This window comes from Myotis yumanensis, unplaced genomic scaffold (assembly GCF_028538775.1).
Source record: "Myotis yumanensis isolate MYYU_CA2020_CCGP unplaced genomic scaffold, mMyoYum1.0.hap1 SCAF_1, whole genome shotgun sequence".
Classification (NCBI taxonomy): Eukaryota; Metazoa; Chordata; class Mammalia; order Chiroptera; family Vespertilionidae; genus Myotis; species Myotis yumanensis.
The window spans coordinates 82759388-82777514 of NW_027223752.1; the positions used below are offsets into that span (position 1 = coordinate 82759388).

At 49.8% G+C, this 18127-nt stretch overlaps 1 protein-coding gene across 1 annotated transcript; it reads left to right on the forward strand.

Moving 5' to 3' along the window:
• Nucleotides 1-2682: 2682 nt before the first annotated feature.
• REM2 (RRAD and GEM like GTPase 2) lies at nt 2683-6969 on the forward strand. Its single transcript, XM_070406528.1, has 5 exons — nt 2683-2847; nt 4025-4366; nt 4609-4682; nt 5389-5596; nt 5914-6969. Exons 1-5 carry the CDS (start codon nt 2745-2747, stop codon nt 6207-6209), a joined length of 1023 nt encoding a protein of 340 aa, XP_070262629.1. The 5' UTR covers nt 2683-2744; the 3' UTR covers nt 6210-6969.
• Nucleotides 6970-18127: the final 11158 nt, after the last annotated feature.

An 18127-nucleotide genomic window follows, 5' to 3' on the forward strand; every position in this document is an offset into this window, starting at 1 on the left:
CTGGGTGTGTGCTCTGGGAGATGCAAGCAGTAACACCATTATCAACCACAGTGAAGCTCCAGGTTGATGGGGAGAAGGAATTGGCCTCGTACAGGCAGTAAGAGAAATCTAGTAAAACAGAGGGTCCTACCCAGGAGAGGGTGGGACATTGGGGAACATTCACCCAAGTTTATTTTAACCATGGCCCAAGGAAAAAGAGGAGGCAACTTCAAATACTATCAGGATAGACACCACTATCTGTGGTGCCCAATATCAGGGCTGAAAGAGGAGGAGGTGGTGTTCTCAGCTTAAGAGGGGGATCGGCTGGAAATGTGAGAACAACAGAATTCAGTCCTTAAAGGAGCAGAATCTGGGCCTAAACCAAGTTCTGGTCCCTGCTGGGAAGGAAGGGGGTCCCCCAGCCACACAGAAGAGGCCATGGGAGCACCAATAATTGGGCTCTGCTAAGGGTCAGATCCATTATCCCATGTGGCCAACCCTCATGACAAGGCTGGGCCATGGGCATCATAACCACACGAGCCAGTTCACAGGTTCAGAGCAGCATCCAAGGAATTAGGAGACTAGCCTAGTCTCTACGGAGAGGCAGATTTAAACCTGGGCTGGTTCGCTTCCAAATCTCACCCTTTCCCACTATTCCATAGGCTCTCCCATTCCTGAGGGAGCTTGGAGATGGATGAGCAAGTATACAGCTTCTTACCTGTGAGGAAGAGAGATGGTGGTTCAAGGTGAAACCCAACCTGTTCCCTTGGCCTAAGGCTGGTTTGAGGGCAGGCAGAAGTCATAGTCAAGAATCCTTGCTGGGTTCAGCAGCCCCTGACTCACTCATCTGATACCAGAAAAATGAATCCAACCACCTCATTGAGTTTTCCAGCTACATCAAGCTCACACCTTTATACTTTAAAACTTCTCTAAAAACTCCTTTTGGAAGGAAATCATTCTAAAACATTACACTCATATGTAGCTCATTGGTGGTCTCCAGACAGCGCTCAGCGATGGAAGTCGGGGGTGGGAGCAGCCCCTGGGAGCCAGAACCTAATATAAATCTTTCTGGGGTGCTGAGGATCACTCACAGAAACCAATGGCTCCTCCTAAGCTATGTTTTCAGAAGTTATAACAGTGTCAGGGGGCTGTTTGCCTTTATGCCAAATGGTATTAGAGCACCTTTTAAATGCTTATGACTGCTTTAAAAGGTTTTTGTGGTGTTGCTTCCCTTACTACCAGGCTATCAGGGGTCACTTGCTGCTCTAAATGTGCTTCTGATCTGTGTGTACACGAACACACACGGACACATTAGAATTGTGAATAACAGATAAATAGTCCATAATTGAAGACTGGAGAGTCTATCCTATGAGTAAAGTGCATGAGTATTGTACCTGCTCAGGAATCCTTTCTGCTCCCACTAGACCCCACAATGTTGCCCTGTAGTTGATCTCTAGGTAAATGAACTGTTACTGCATGTTAGTCCGATTACCATTTGCCTCTTTGATTGGAAGAGTCCACCAAAGATTGCAATATAGATTGTTCCCAGTAATAGGAGACAGTTGGAATATTTAAGACAAGGAAGGCAGCATAGGGTAGAGATGAAGAAGCATCTTTGGCATTGGAAAAATGTGGGTGAGAGTCCTGGTGTCCCTACTTTTTTTCCAGCTGCATGATTGATTTGGAGACAGGCCATCCGCCTACCACTCTGAGCCTTACAGCCATGAGGATGAAAGATATTGTAGGAAGACCTGACAAAAATGGGGTCAGCAGGGGCCAGGAAATCAGAATGTTTGGGTGCTTGCAGGTGTCAGGAAGGAAGACCAAGAGTAATTGGGCAGGAAACGAACAGTAAATGAGACGCCCATCCTGGCTTTACAGAAGGCGGTAGACACTGTGTCTGCCTTGTGTAGCCCAGAAGCCCTGGTGGCTGTCCCAGAGAGGGATTCAAGGGGAGGGGCTAGCACTCTATACCCCACCTTGGGGTTGGGAACCTCCAGAGGGTTAGTCTCTCCCTTCTTTCCTGCTCTGATTAACACTAGGCTGGTGGGCCTGGCAGGGAGGGAGAAAAAGGAAGTCCCCACAATGGTTTGCAGCACCTGAACTTGGTGACGAAAGGAAGCAGCCCAAACAAAGCAACCATCTCTCCTTCCTCAAAGCCCCATCTACCTAGGGACCAGGCTGGGAAATGGGTACTTTTCTGGGCCTTAGCCCAGAAGCGGTGGTGTGGGGAAGGAGAGGATGGCAGGGAACCTTGGTGGCAAGGTGGGTGCCTCCTGTCTGCATTTCTTTTGTTTTCTGCCTCTAGCTCTCCATTTAGCCACAGAGCACCTACTCTGGGCTAGACATTGGGCTAGGGGGCTGGGAACACGGAGATAAATGATGCATAATTCTGGCTCCTGGAGAAAGACCTCTCGGTCCTGTGTCCCTGCCTCCCGCCTTCCTTACCCACCAAACCCTCACCCCACTTCTCTGAGACCCTGTCTCTTCTGCTGACTTTGTTCTGTTCTGTCTTACCCGGACTCTGCAGTGTGTGTGCTCCCAGAGGGAAGCGACACAAAGGGGGGAGGGCAGAAAGGAGGGAATCCCGCTGACATCACTGTTCATTAGCATGTGTGACCTCATCAGGGGCGGGACAATTTCCCCAGGTGTCTAGGGGGGAGGACACGTGGTGGGGGGGTGGTATTTAAAGGGAAAAGCTGACAGTGCTGCTAAATGAGATAGCGGTGCTGCTGGTCGCCCGGGCTGCACACACACGCACACCGATGCATTCGGACCTGGACGCCGACATGGACACGGACACAGAAACCACAGCACTCTGCCCCTCCGGCAGCCACCAGAATTCCCCACCAGGGACGCCCACACCAGGTGAGGCAGAGCGGGGCAGATTTTGGCTGGAACCATGGGGGTGGGAGCCGAAGCTTTGGTGGGGAGGTCAGAACTAGGGGGTTAAAGGAGCTTGAACCCAAACAGCAAGAAGGGTAGAGCAAGTTGGAAAGGGGGGAAGCCTCCCACTCACACTAGGAATGGGGCTGAACTGGGGGGTGGGGGGGGGCTGCTATATGCCGCCTCCCCCTCACTCTCAGGGCTACGCTGGGGAAATTTGTACTTGGCCCCCTAGGTCCGACTTGTTCCCAAGAGGCAGGAGGAAAGGAACGGGGAAAGGGAAGGGGCGGCCCCCAAGCCTGGGAATCACGGGCAAGGGGCTGCCCTGGGGACCTGTTGTAAGGGTTTCTTCTGGCTCCTGGAGGCCCTGGCTGCTAGCCAAGTATTGATCCTGGGCTATTTCCAGCCTCTCTCCATCCCCCTTTGTTGTGTCTGTCCATCTTCCTCCTGTTACCCTGACCCATGCATTGTCACGCTCTTATGCTCCTGCTCTTTCGCTACCTCCCTCTCCCACCCTCCCTCTTCCTCGCCATGAACACAATATTTTCTCCAACTCACGGAAACAGCCAGGGGTGCAGGATTCTCACGCACTGGGGGATACTCACCTACAAGGCCACAGGAAGAGGCACACACCCACAGAGACACAAAGCACACATCTCAAAGAGCAAAGGACCTTCCCTGAGATCGGGCTCCCCGCAAAGTTTTTGACTACCGCTACCCACCCCCACAGAACATGGGCAGCAGCTTCAGTTTCTCATCCCTGAGCCAGCAAGCCAGGGGGTTGCCAGTGCAGGAAGCAGCAGGGGCAAGGCCTCTTGGCCGAAGGAAGAGCAGCCCCGGGGCCAGAGGGTGTGCCTATGTGTCAGTGTGAAGTGTGAGTGGGTGTGCAAGGCTGCACACAGGCGCCTCCCCTGCATGGGGCAGTTTTGAATAGGTTGTGGCTGGAGCCACTTTGGACAAGCCATTAGGTCAGCGCCTTGGTGCCCCACTAGTTCAGGCTTCTGGGAGAGTTTCGGTGTAAGGGGTCAGACCAAAGATTCTCAGCTCCTTCTGGGTCATGGTCATCAACTGGGCCTCTAAAGCTGGAGCAACCAGGATTGAGCCCTCTGCAGATGGCTAGGCACACCCCGCTCATAACTTCTTTCTCTTTGCCCCCCAGAAGCAAATGCCACACTGCTGAAGAAGTCAGAGAAACTGTTGGCAGGGTTGGACCGGAGCGGGCCACCCTCTGCCCCCGGGGTCCCCAGACGAAGAGGCAGCATGCCTGTCCCCTACAAGCACCAGCTGCGGCGGGCCCAGGCTGTAGATGAACTTGACTGGCCACCTCAAGCCTCATCCTCTGGCTCTTCTGACTCCTTGGGCTCAGGGGAGGCAGCCACCACCCAAAAGGATGGCATCTTCAAGGTCATGCTTGTGGGGGAGAGTGGCGTGGGCAAGAGCTCCTTAGCAGGCACTTTTGGCGGTCTCCAGGGAGACAGTGCTCACGAGCCGGAGAACCCAGGTATTTCGGGGAGCCCTGCAAGGGTTGAGGGTGCCTCCAGAGCTAGTCAGGGATGGAAGAGCTCAAGGCATGAGCAGCCCCTGGGAGCCAGAACCTCGGAGAAGTTTCTCCAATGCTTTTTGTGGCAACCTCCCTGGAGGACGGTCCCTGGTTCTGGGATCTGAGGCACCCCTGGTTACCAGGTCTCACAAGTGTTGGGAGCTTCCTAATGGGCACTATTCCCTGTCCTTATTTCCCAACAGAGGACACCTATGAGAGACGCATCATGGTGGATAAGGAGGAAGTAACCTTAGTTGTTTATGACATCTGGGAACAGGTGAGAACTAACACGTGGCTGCCAGCAGGTGATGACCCCTGGGAGAACTGGGGAAGGGCAAAGCCTGGGTGAAGGCTGGTGGGACTGCAGTCGCTGGTTTCAACATGTGTTATCATCTTAGCAAAGGCCCCCATTGTGCACATGTCATGGCCTCAAGATCCACTTCTCTCCGGGGTCTTCTGACCCAGAGGAAAGTTAGGATTTGAATTTGGCGAACCCTGCAGCTGCAAGCCAGGCTAAACATTCTGAAATTGACCCTATCCATACTTTTTTTTCAGCCTGGAAGAGTCTGACCCCTCAAGAGTTCAGGGCTCTGGCATGTCAGGGAAAGAAAAAGAAAAAGTGAGGACTTGCGAACATTTGGAGATAAATGGTTACTATATAGAAACAAGAGACCAGGTTACATAACACTTGAATAGCAGTCATTTCTTAAACTTTCTTGAGCTTATGTATCAGAAAATAGGACGGGCTACCCTAGCCTCGGATCCTGTGTCTCCAGTTCCCCAGTGTGGGCTCACATTACTAACTTGTACCTCCCCCACAAACACACCCTGGATATGGAGATTCTGCCATTAACTAGCTCTGCTGCTGTACACAGGTGGTTTCTCCCTCACCTCCTGATTCCTCGTCCTCGAGATCGTAGGTGCTGGGCAGATTTTCCCAGCTTCCCCGCCCTGACATTCCATGACTTTCCGCCCATCTGCAGGGGGATGGTGCGGGGTGGCTGCAGGACCACTGCCTTCAGACCGGGGATGCCTTTCTCATCGTCTTCTCAGTCACTGACCGACGAAGCTTCTCCAAAGTTCCAGAGACTTTACTTCGACTCCGCGCTGGGAGGCCCCACCACGACCTGCCCGTCATCCTCGTTGGAAACAAGAGTGACCTGGCCCGCTCCCGGGAGGTCTCACTGGAGGGTGGGTATCCGGAACCTCGTCCATACTTGCCATCCTAAGGTACCTCTCCCTTCCAAGTCACCTCTTTTGCATACGGCGTTTTTACCGCCAGCTGCACAGACTTAACGGCATTTAGCCCCAGGCTAAGCGCAGTCTCCCAATGCCCATGCCCAGGGCCCTGAGCAGCTCCTCTCTCCACTCCGCCTCACGTCTTCTCACTGCCCCCTTTCCCCTCCCCACGATCCCTACTTGCCCTCTTCGCCTCAACCCCTTCCACGGCACACCCTGCCCCAGGCCCAGTGCAGCCCGCGGGCGCCTGATCCCGTCCCTCCCCGCAGAGGGCCGCCACCTGGCAGGAACACTGAGTTGCAAGCACATCGAGACGTCGGCCGCGCTGCACCACAACACGCGGGAGCTCTTCGAGGGCGCCGTCCGCCAGATCCGGCTGCGGCGGGGCCGGGGCCACGCGGGGGGCCAGCGGCCAGAGCGGGGCAGCCCCGAGGGCCCCGCGCCACCCGCGCGCCGCGAGAGCCTCACCAAGAAGGCCAAGCGCTTCCTTGCCAACCTGGTGCCCCGCAACGCCAAGTTCTTCAAGCAGCGCTCTAGGTCGTGTCACGACCTCTCCGTGCTCTGAGCCGCGGTCGCCATGGTCACCGCGGTCGCCATGGTCACCACGGTCGCCATGGTCACCACTCTCGGCTCGCCCCCTCGCCCCGCCACGCCCTGTCCGACTTCCTTTGTGAAGACAGCCAAGGCTGGGGGGCGGGGGGGTTGTAGACTAGGAAACCAAAAACTCCCAGGACGCCCTGGTGTGACCACGGTTAGAGGGGGGAGGGGCGGTCTCTGAAGTACCCCCTCCGCCCCTGGGCGCAGGAGGCAGTGCTCAGACCCGAGGGCGGGCGCGCCGGCGGGCAGGAAGGAAAATCGTTCTGCAAGGTACGGTATTTTGTTCATTACTTCGCGCTTTACCACCTCTCCGGTAGAGACCCTAAAACCGAGAACTGGAAAAGTGCTTGGTAGACTCTTTTACAGGGTTTTCCACCTTTGTACTGTGCACGAATATGCCTCACCTTTAAGAGATTCTTAAAGGTAAAGACACGGAGACCCTTCTTGGAGCTTTTCCTATAACGTTCTGGCTCTTATCTGCTGCACTTGTCCACTTTGCCTTTAAGAAGTTCTTAAAGGCAAGGGCCTGGTAGTGCTATTTTTTGAGAACTGACTTTGTGATTTATCACTACACCACGGCACTTCCCCTTTAAGGCTCTTAAAGGTAAGGTGTGGACAGACTTTTGCCTTCAGATGCCAGCGTGAGGAGCTGAGCGGGTGGTAACTCCCCTTTGGCCAGGGCCCAGGAGGTACCAGCAAGGGTCCACCCTTCCCTTTTGAATAAAGAATTTTTCTACTGCACCTGTTCACTTTGACTTTGTTCTCAACGCCCCCTCAGAAGAGATGGATGTGGGAAACTCTTGTCTGTTACAGACAAGAAAACTCAGGCCCGAAGGAGCAAGGAACCTAACTCTCTAGGGAGGCCTCGGAACTGACTGAGTCCTGATGTAGTCCGTGACCCGTGACCACAGCCCCTTAGAGATGATTGGGTCTAACTCGTGCCATTGCCTTGCCGTTGAAGAAACAGGCCTGGAGAGGAGCTAGAAGCAATTTAGTACCTTAGTGCCACGTAGTACCAAGTACCCATCTCTTGGCCCTACCTTCTACTGCAAGAAGCGGGCTAGAGGCTACAGAGAGCTCCCAGAGCTACATTCAGCTGTGACCTGGACTGGTTCCAGGTGAGGCCCACCAGCTGGGTCAGGACGGGGTCAGCCTGCACCTCCCCTGACAGGGCTCCACCACCCAGCTGTCACCTGCAAAGCCCGGGTGAGAACTGAAGCTGTCAGTGCCTTCCCTGCTAACGCCCACGCCTGCTGCTGCCTGAGCCACGAGTTTGAACAAAGGGAACAGAGGCAGCAGCTCCCCTCACACTTACACATGCAGTACAGTTACCTGAGCACCCAGGGGCCAGGCCTCCGCCACACCCCACTCAGGTTCCCAGAACTTGATGGAAAGAGGAAGGAGATGTCTGTCTTCATAGTCCTTACGGCTGCAGAGGGCCAAGTGAGACCAGCCCAGCATGAGATAATATGATAGTGACACTATCCTTAAGACTTTATTCACTTTATCTGTTAATTCTTTAATGACTATATAAGGTGTTACTACCTGTTTTTACTGTGGAAGAAACAGAGTTTAAGTAACCTGTCTGAGAGGTCAGTAAGCAGAGCTGGGATTCCACTCATGTCTGCTGATATTTAATGATTTTATCAACCTTTGCATCTGAGGTTCCCTTTCCAGTAAGGATGGGGGGGGGGGGGGGGGGCGGAGGAAGAGGAACAGTAGAAGAAATGTAGGCAACACAATGAGCAGGGTCGTGGGCAGTGGCTGTGGTGAAAGGGCCAGAGAAATTACATGGCTGTAGTAGAGTAAGCCAGCTCTAATCTCTGGGGACCATGAACAAAGACAGTTCAAATGTTAAAATGCAGGAAAGCACACTGGGCCCATTAAGAGACCAGATGGTTCTGCAGTTTAATTGAAACTTCAGAGACATGAAGGGGAGGGTAAGAGAGGAACATGGAAAAGGTTTGAAGCCTTATTACAAAGGACCTTAAGTGCTGGCAAAGGAGTTAGTGCTGTAGGCAATAAGATGGATGGTCTTGCCCTGACCAGTTTGGCTCAGTGGATAGAGCGTCGGCCTGCAGACTCAGGGGTCCCAGGTTCGATTCTGGTCAGGGGCATGTACCTTGGTTGTGGGCACATACCCAGAAGGGGGTGTGCAGGAGGCAGCTGATCGATATTTCTAACTCTCTATCCCTCTCCCTTCCTCTCTGTAAAAAATCAATAATATATATATATATATATTTTAAATATATTTTATTGATTTTTTACAGAGAGGAAGGGGGAGAGAGATAGAGAGTTAGAAACATCGATGAGAGAGGAACATCGACCAGCTGCCTCCTGCACATCTCCTACTGGGGATGTGCCCGCAACCCAGGTTGGGGATGTGCCCGCAACTCAGGTACATGCCCTTGACCGGAATCGAACCTGGGACCTTTCAGTCCGCAGGCCGACGCTCTATCCACTGAGCCAAACCGGTTTCGGCAATAAAATATATATATATTTTAAAAAAGATGATGGTCTTTGGGAAAAGGAGGCTGGGAGAGGTGTATATAGATTAGAGCAGCAGAGGCAAGGCCTGAGGACCTGAATGTAGGAACCAATTACAAGTGTTACATCTGAAGGTCAATGAAGGACCATCCTGAGACAGATAGCAGTGGGAAAGTAGAGACAGCATGAGTATGAGAGTCAGAATAGATGGGACTTGGCAACTGAGTGGCTGGTTATAAAGAGGGAGGAGTTGCAGGTTGTGGGAGGATGCTAAGGCATTAAGAGTTAGGGTTAGCTCAGTGGTATGGCCCAGTTGGTTGAGTGTCATCCCATGTACCAGTAGGTCACCAGCTGAATTCCTGGTCAGGGCACATGCCTGGATTGTGGGCTCGATCCCCAGTAGGGGACAGGCAGGAGGCAGTCGATTGATGTTTCTCTTTCATCAATGTTTCTATCTCTCTCTTCTCCTCCCTTCCCCTCTCTGAAATCAATAAAAACATTTCTTTTTAAAAAAAAGGGTCCAGCCAGTGTTGCTCAGTGGTTGAGCATCAACCCATGAACCAAGAGGTCATTGGTTCAATTCTCAGTAGGGGCACATGCCTGGGTTGCAGGCTCAATCCCTGGCTGGGGTGGGTACAGTCTCTCTCCTTTCTTCTCTCTAAAATAAATTTTTTAAAATATATTTTATTGATTTTTTACAGAGAGGAAGGGAGAGGGAGAGTTAGAAACATCGATGAGAGAGAAACATCGATCAGCTGCCTCCTGCACACCCCCTACTGGGGATGTGCCCACAACCAAGGTACATGTCCTTGACCAGAATCGAACCTGGGACCCCTGAGTCTGCAGGCCGACGCTCTATCCACTGAGCCAAACTAGTTAGGACTAAAATAAATTTTTTAAAAAAGAAGGTGGAAATACAGTCACCAGAGGCTACTGCCCAGGGAGGAGGGCTTTTCTAGAGGAAGAGTACCACCAATGGTCAAAGGTGGCAGGAGGGAGGGAATGAGAAACAAGAAAGCCCAGTGCCTTGCCCAGCCAAGGTGGCTTAGTGGTTGAGCATTGAGCTATGAATCAGGCAGTCATGGTTTGATTCCCAGTCAGGGCACATGCCTGGGTTGCGGACGCAATCCCCAGTGTGGGGCATGCAGGAGACAGCCGATCAATGATTCTCTCTTATCATTGATGTTTCTATCCCTCTCTCCCTCTTCCTTCCTCTCTGAAATCAATAAAAATATATTTTAAAAAAAAGACAGAAAGCCCAGTGCCTTTCATGTGGCAGAATTCTGAAGATGATGATGGCCGGACCTCCTCATGAGGGAACCACATACACCACAGGCTTCCCTCCCCCAACTCAGCCAGTCTATCAGCCGACCCATCTGTGTGTTCCCTCCAGACGCCTACAGGGAAGAGCTCAGAACAGAAGGAAACTGAAGTCACGCTCCTGCCAGACTTGGGAGAAGTGGGGTCTTCTCTAAGAGCCAGGCCATTTTTCTCCCTCCCTTAATCAAGGCAAAGTACAGCCTGGCTGCTGATCTGGACTGGCGTGAGAGATAGCTAAGGGCCCTGGGACCTGAGCTGGCTGTGCCAGGTAAGACCTCCTCTGCTCTTGTGCTCCCCTTAACCACTGTGATTTTGTCTTGGGGTCTGTGCTCTTACCAGCCCAAACCCTGCCCACCCCTTATCCCCATTCCCCCAACGCATAAGGCCTTCTCATTGGCCCAGAGCACAGACTGTGCCCTCCCCTAAGGGGACAGAGGAGAGGCCAGTCCTGTGTCTTGGAAGGTATTCCTTCCTCTGCTTAAAGTTAGGTCATTAGGCCCTGCTGCATCTAATAGTTTCTACAGAGACTGGTCCAGGGTCTCTTGTCTTCTGAAAGGCTGCCAGTCATGCAATGACAACTTCACAAGTCTCCTGGGTTAAACACTCACTCCCAGAAAGTCCACTCATATGTACATCTTTTATTAATTTAACACTAGAGGCCCAGTGCACAAATTCATGCACAGTGGGGCCCCAAGGGAGGTGGGGGTGGGGCCAGGACACGATTGGCCCCCTGGGCAGGCGGTGGGACACCCTTGCAGCCTGGGATCCCCGTCCTGCTGACATTCAAGCTGGTTGTTAGGAGCCACCTGACGGCCACTTTTATATTGTTTCTTCCTTGCGGAGTGTCTAGGAAGGGGAAGTGGCCGGCCGCAGTGCCAGAGGCCAACTTCCAGGAGGCCAGCAGCACTGTCAGGATTGTTTGGTGCCTGGCCCGTTCTCCGGAGATTGGACCTGCAGGACTACTGAGGGAGTGAGTGGCTGCAGCCTGGCTGGTGGGCCGCTGGGCCAGGTCGGTCAGCTGAGCGACATTCCCATATGGGAGCTCCTGTGTTGAGCATCTGCCCCCTGGTGGTCAGTGTGCATCATAGTGACTGGTTGTTCAGTCACTTAGGCTTATATATATATATAGATAGTTCCAATCCACATCAGTCCAAGTAAAATTTTCCTGGATATTATCATCTTTCATATACAAATGCTTATTGTTCCTCTCAGATATTACACTATGGCAATCACTGTGCTGGGCCCTCTGAGGAAAACAAATACAGATAAGAATCTATCCCTGCCCTCAAGTAACTTACAATTGACCAGGAGAAATGAAACAAGGTGGTGACAGCACTACTATGGACAAACGGCAGCATGCTATACCACATTCCATCTAATTGGGGGCAAAGCCTGTGCTTTAAATTTTCTAAGAAAGGAAGAAACAAAATTTAGAAGACATATTTTAGCAACTGGGGCTTGAAGGATGTATGCTGAAGAGTGTAGATGGATGGAGGAAAGAAGGAAAACCACCCCTTGTGAAACTACATGAGCAAATGCACAGGAGAAATGGTGGTCAGCCCGCCCCATGATAGATAAAGACCTTCCCTATACAAAAGGCAACAACATTTGGGTGGATGGTGCAGCCAAGTTGCTAAGGGGCCACAAAAGTCTAAGAGCATCCTGCTTTTTAATCCTTTATCATCTTGGTGGCTTTCTAATGCACACATGGTCAAGGTCCCTTTTCATTTATTTGAATCTTGCTGCCATACCTCCATAGCTTGGTGGCCTTGTAAACTCAAGATGTGAATACAGCTGGGCAGGTGTGGCTCAGTGGTTGAGTGTCGACCTATGAACCAGGAGGTCACGGTTCGATTCCCAATCAGGACACATGCCTGGGTTGCAGGCTTGATACCCAGTGTGGAGCATAAAGGAGGCAGCCAATCAGATTCTCTCTCATCATTAATGTTTCTATCTCTCCCCCTTCCTCTCTGAAATAAATAAGAATACTTTTTTAAAAAAAAAAAAAGAAGTGAATTCAAATTCAGTGGGGCCTTGCAGGCATTTTATTAGCACTCAGGCCTACTACTTTTTGGATGGAGGTCTAGGGAGAAAAGTCACTATTTATTTATTATTAATCCTCACCCTAGGATATTTTTTCTGTTGTGTAGAAGGGAGAGAGGGAGAGACATTGATTTGGGAGAGACACATTGGTTAGTTACCTCCTGCATGCTCCCCAAATGGGGCTGGGGATCAAACTTGCTGCAACCCAGATACGTGCCCTTGACTGGGAATTGAACCTGTGATCCTTTGGTGCACTGACCAATGTTCTAACCATTGAACCACTGGACAGAGTGAAAAGTTGTTCGTAAACTCTGTCCTTCTGAACCTCAGCTCTCCCAACTGTGCAACGAAGATAGCACCTACCCTTGTAGGATAGTTATGAGGACTAAATAAAATGCCAATATCTTTGTAATTTGTCAAGCATTATACAAATGAGCAGTGAAAAGTAACGTTTTTTGACGCCTGTGTCCTGGTCCCTTATTCAGGCATTTGGCAATTTGCTAGCCTCTCAAAGCACACCACCACTCTGGAAATACAAATTTAAGTTGTGGTCTGCAAGGTCCACCATACCTCCCACAGGACTCACAGGTGACCCATTATTGGACTTGTTATTTTAGGGAGGACTGGGGAAAAGATTGGCATCTAAAGCCTACGTGATGGTATTATACTACACAGTTTTCCATTTTTTGTTCAAATGACAACTGGTCTTTAGGCAGAGAACCTGTGATGATTTAAAATACTTATTCTGAAAGGAAATTGCCATAGCAGGGCTAGGTTCTGGAGACCAATAGCAGGTGCTACAGGAATGCTTGGGAGGTTAGGGCTCTAACAGTTAGTGCCAGAAAAAGCAAAGGGCACTAGGTACCCTGAAGGCACCTGGGGCGGGGGGGGGGCGGGGGGGCGGCTCATCTTGATTTTTCAAATCTTTTTCAAAGATTTTTTCATCTGCCCTAATCTGATTAAACAGAGTTTCAGGCATAAAAAAGATTGGACAGTGGGATCTGTTTTCCTGAAAGTTAGGCTGGCTGCATGTGACCCAGGACCTTGTGAGCCTGGGACTTTTAGCACAGGAACAATTAAGGTTTATTTTCATCATGGTCCCTTCCTCTCCTCTCCTCTCCTCTCTGTAAATCTTGAGCATTCCCTGAAGTTGGGGAGGAGAGTGAGGTCAGGTAGGAAGTCAAGTGTGTAGGCATACAGAGGAATGGGGAAAATGACGGCAGTAGTAATGACAAGCTAACAAGTTCTAAGCCCCCTACAGGGATCATTTCATTTAATCCTCACAACCCTAAAATAGGTACTATTGTTATTAATAAATTGCAAATGAGTTTTCAAAGCCATCTGGCCATAATCTGATTATATAGAGTCGGAGTTAGAGAAGTAAAGTAACATCCAAGCTCACTCAGCTGGTTTGAGACACAAGAGATCAGGCAGTGTTGCTCCAGAGTGTGACCAATTTGCTACAGGTTGGAGGTCCCCTGGGTTGGTTTGGCCCAAGAATTGAGAGAAGGAGGCTAATTCTCAGTACCACATATTCTAAACACATAGGCATCATGATGCTTGAAAGTTAATTGAAACTCCCATCCTTTCTGGAACACTGGCACGAGTTTGATAAGTCTCTGATTTCCATCATTGTTTCCACCTCTACAATCCAGCACTGACTGGCTCCTTTCCAGTTTCAGGCACCTCATCCCTATCTATCCATTGCCCTCAAAAATAACTGCTTAATGACTCTCCAGTAACTCCAGTCAACTCCATAAGGTCTCTTGAAAGCAGATCATCTGGGGGAGCTAACAGAACTCATCCAACTTTTAAAGTGATCTTTGATCAGCTCTTTCCTTGTCTCCACCTTCCCACATGACCTAAGCTGGCTGATCTGCTTCACCTCACACAAAGCTCTCTCAACCAAGAGCAGAGCAAATCAGTTCTGGACAGAGTGCAAAAGTTGGGAGGGAGGATGATGTTTGAAGTTAGAAGATTCAGACACACAGCTTCTCAGACTTCAGAATTCCTTTCCTCCATCCAGCTCATAACTATAGATTTCACCTGGTTGCCATGGAAATATCAGTCTCTGGTGTATGGCAAGAGCATTTTAGACAGAAAGCATCACAGGCTACCATGGTAACACTAAAAAGAGTAAAGTTGCCTCCTCACTTGAAGGGGTGAGGAAGGAATAGATGAAGCTGCCAGGAAGGCAGGCTAGAAGGGACGGCCTTTAGAAAGCCTGGCTCCCACATGAGCAGGGAGGGACTTAATTCAACAGATGTGTAATATGTGCAGGCAAAGCACTAATGAAAAGGACACGTCTATGACTGGTCTCATTAGGTCATAACCATCTATTAATAGAGTATACAAAGAACTGTAAATTAAGGCAGAATAAGACCTATAATGGGACAAAGAATACTAAAAAGGGAATTCAGTCCCATCTAGGAAAGTTTCAGAGTCTTAAAGGACTAGATTTTGACAAGCAGAAGGGCAGGAAGAAAGAAAATGAGCAGACATGGAGTGGAAATTTTCAGGATATACTGGGAACTAGGTATAGAGACAGAAAAGGTGAGACTTCCCCATGACTCCAAGGCCTTGGCTTCCACAGTGGTGCTGAAGCAGGTTAAGATGAAGATCAAGGGATCTGAAGCTAGACTGCCTGGACTGAAATCGTAAACTTGGTAACTTTGTAATTGTGGGGCAAATTATTTAACCTCTTTATGTATCCGTTTCCTTATTTACAACATAAAGATAAAAGAATCTACCTCAGAGGGTCACTAGAGGATGAAATGAAATATACATAGTGGGTACATTGCCTAACCCAAAACAAATCCTGCATAAATGTTATCTTATCACCTCCTACCACCTCACTTTTCAGAGCCAAGATACACTCTTCTAACTGTCCAAGTATTACTTCCTGAATCCCAATGTCAAGAACACAGCAATTTAAAGAAGAGGGAGGAAATGCCACTGCCTTAGAGAAGACAAAAGCATAGGCTGGATAAGCTAAAAGTCAGGTGAAAATCACATTATGAATTGAGAACTGGTGGGGGGAATTCCAACTATGCTGGGAAAGAATCCTGGTCAGTGTCCCTCTCCCCTCATCCTTGCCACCATGCTCAGGCAGGAGAGGTTGAGGGAGGTTTCTTTTACCTTTAGCTGGGCCCAGAGAGGCTGTTTACTGCCCCCTTTTCTCCACTCCAACCACTCCCAAAAGAGGAATGACTAGGCACTGAGTCACACATAGTGACACGGCTGTCACCCACTAGTCGCCTTACATAGGTTAAGACTAGAGAAGCAGTGTTTCTTCACTTCCACCATTGTCTCTCTCCCAGCAAGAGGATGTATGAGGCAAGACCAGGAGACCAGGAAGAACTGAACTAAAGGAGCCAAAGCGCAGGAAGCCCAAAGTTGTTAGGAATAGGAATATAAAGAAACACTAGCCAACTGGCTCAGTGAATACAGTGTCGGCCTGCAGACTGAAGGGTCCCAGATTTGATTCTGGTCAGGAGCACGTACCTCGGTTGCAGGCTCGATCCTCAGTCCTGGTCAGGTGCAAGCAGGAGGCAACCAATCAATGTTTCTCTCTCTCTCCTCCCCCCTCTCCCTTCCATTCTCCCTAAACATCAATGGAGAAAAAGACAGGGGTGAGTAGGACAGAGACGAGATGAACTTGCAGGAAGTTGGAAGAGTCACATTCTAAGCTGAGTCAGAAGGATGTCTGGCCGATGGGGAGGAAGAGGACAGGCATTTCAGGCTGAGGGAGCAGCACAAGTAAAGACAGAGGAGCCCAGGTGAAGATTTATTGATCTGATTCTGGAACAGGGGCATCCCAGAGGCCCTTTACAAAGACAATCAAAGGACGTTAAAAACAGCGGCAACAAAACTAACTTGTGTTCAGTTTTCCTTCTGCCTCACAACTGGACAGTCTTCAATAAAACTCAGACAATTAAAATCAATGGAAAAATATCCTCAGGTGAGGATTAACAACAAAACCAACAGCAAAAAAAACAACAACAAGCAGATGGGGGTCCATCTGAGGAGGGCAGGGAGGTGAGGCCTGTGGGTATTTATAGTTCTGGAAGAGTTAGAGACTGCCATGAGGAGGCCTGGTCCATAGCTTCAGGATGACTAACAAAAATGGTCCGCGCTGTGCTTCTCAGGATGCATTAGCAGCAAATCAATAACTATAGGGGGACTGGGCCATAGCCAGCTGCTCCTACCTAAAAATAATGCATCCTCCTTCCCTTCCCCCAGGTTGAGAGAGCAAACTAGGGAAGGGGTGGGGTGGCAGCAAAACAGAAGCAGCAAGACTGCAGCAGCCTAGAACCAAGAGCTAGTCCTGGGTCCCAGTGGTCTTTTATACCACAAACAGGCTTCAAGTACTTAATGCTTGTGTTAAAAGCAACCCCAGAAGTAAACATCACCAGAAAACCATCACTCTGCTTTAGAAGTCTGAGAGCTGACAAATTAAAACTTAACGGCAATTATCCATATTTTTAGCAAGATAATAAAGTCTTAACACTCTGTTGCCATAGAGACCAGTAAAGAATGAAGGAGCCCCACCAGCCCTGCCCCTGAACCTCAGACCTCCTCCTCTTGGCTGATTTCTAGCTGGTAAGCCAGGCTCTGACTCAGTTGTCTGTTACAAGCCTTATGAAGGGGGCAGAGGAAGGGGTACCACCCTTTTGGCAGGGCCATTCCTGGAATACTCAGCTCCCTGGAAGTCACTGGTCCCAGGCCTGTGTTGTCCCAGGCAGAGCTATATATTTGAAAAGCAAGAGTTGAGGTGACTGGGAGAATAGAAGGCTTATGGCCTGAAGAGTGCTGATGTATGATGCCCAAATCCCTTTGGATATTGGACTGGGATTCCTACTACAAAAAGGGCTAAAGGCAGTATGGAGGCCAATGGTAAGAATGTTGAGCTTGGAAGACTTCTCTGATATTTAAGTCCTCCAGATCAGCGGTCGCCAACCAGTAGTCCGTGGACCACTGGTAGTCCGTGAGGTCCGAAAGGTTGGCGCCCAAAAGGTTGGCTACCGCTGCTCCAGATCATACAACCCTCAAGAAAGGTGCAGAATGTCACACACTGCCATCTGGTGGAAAGACAAGATCTGTCCTTGGGCACAGAGACAGAGCTTGGCAGTCTGTCCAGTGGGCAGGTAGGTTTGGAGATAGTTAACATGAAGACAGATAGGAGACCGAGGGGCAGAAAGTATAATGCAGATACAGACAGTGTATCTGTATACAGGTATGCACCTTTTGTCCTGTTTTATTTCTAAAGGTTAGATACCATTAAAATAAAGAAAACACAATGGCATTGTTTTATATTCCTACAACCACTCATGGTTTTGGCTCATTATAAGTTAACATCAGACACAACTGACTGAGACTACACACATGGGCAGCAGCCACAAGAGCAAGGCTTGCCTTTTGTACAAAGTTTATATATATATATTAATGTACACAGACTCAAGGATATAAAGTCCAGTGAGAAGGGCTCATATGTGCCCAAGTAGGGGACAGGAGTGGCTTTAGCGCTGGGGTGGAGCCCACAGTAGAGGCACATCGGAAGTAGTGGAGAGTAGCAGCCTCTCCACCATCCTCCCTTCCTGGACCAAAGAAAGGACCTGGGAGGAAGGACAACTAACTATACAAAAGAAGATGGAAGATACTAGAAAGGTACCCCATCTTTCACTAAACTCCTGAATGTCCCTAAGACATCCAAAATACCTGGCAGGATAGATCATTTCTATAGCTCCCAGCAAACTGCAGAGCCCACAGTCGTTCTGGCCCCAAACTGCGGTCTAAGGCAGGCTTTACAATGCACATACATGTCCAAGCTATCTTCCAGGGCCCTTGAAGCATCAAGCCAGCACCTTCAAGGTTCAGCCCCCAAACTGAAAAATCCTCTTGGACCAGAGGGCTTAAGGGTTTTTCCTTGACAAAATTGTAGGGTAAAGGTATAGGGGACAAAAAGAAATCAGTTCCTTCAGTTAATGCCCTAAAGCTTCTCAACAGAGGAGGAATCGAGGAATCACTAAGAGGTGG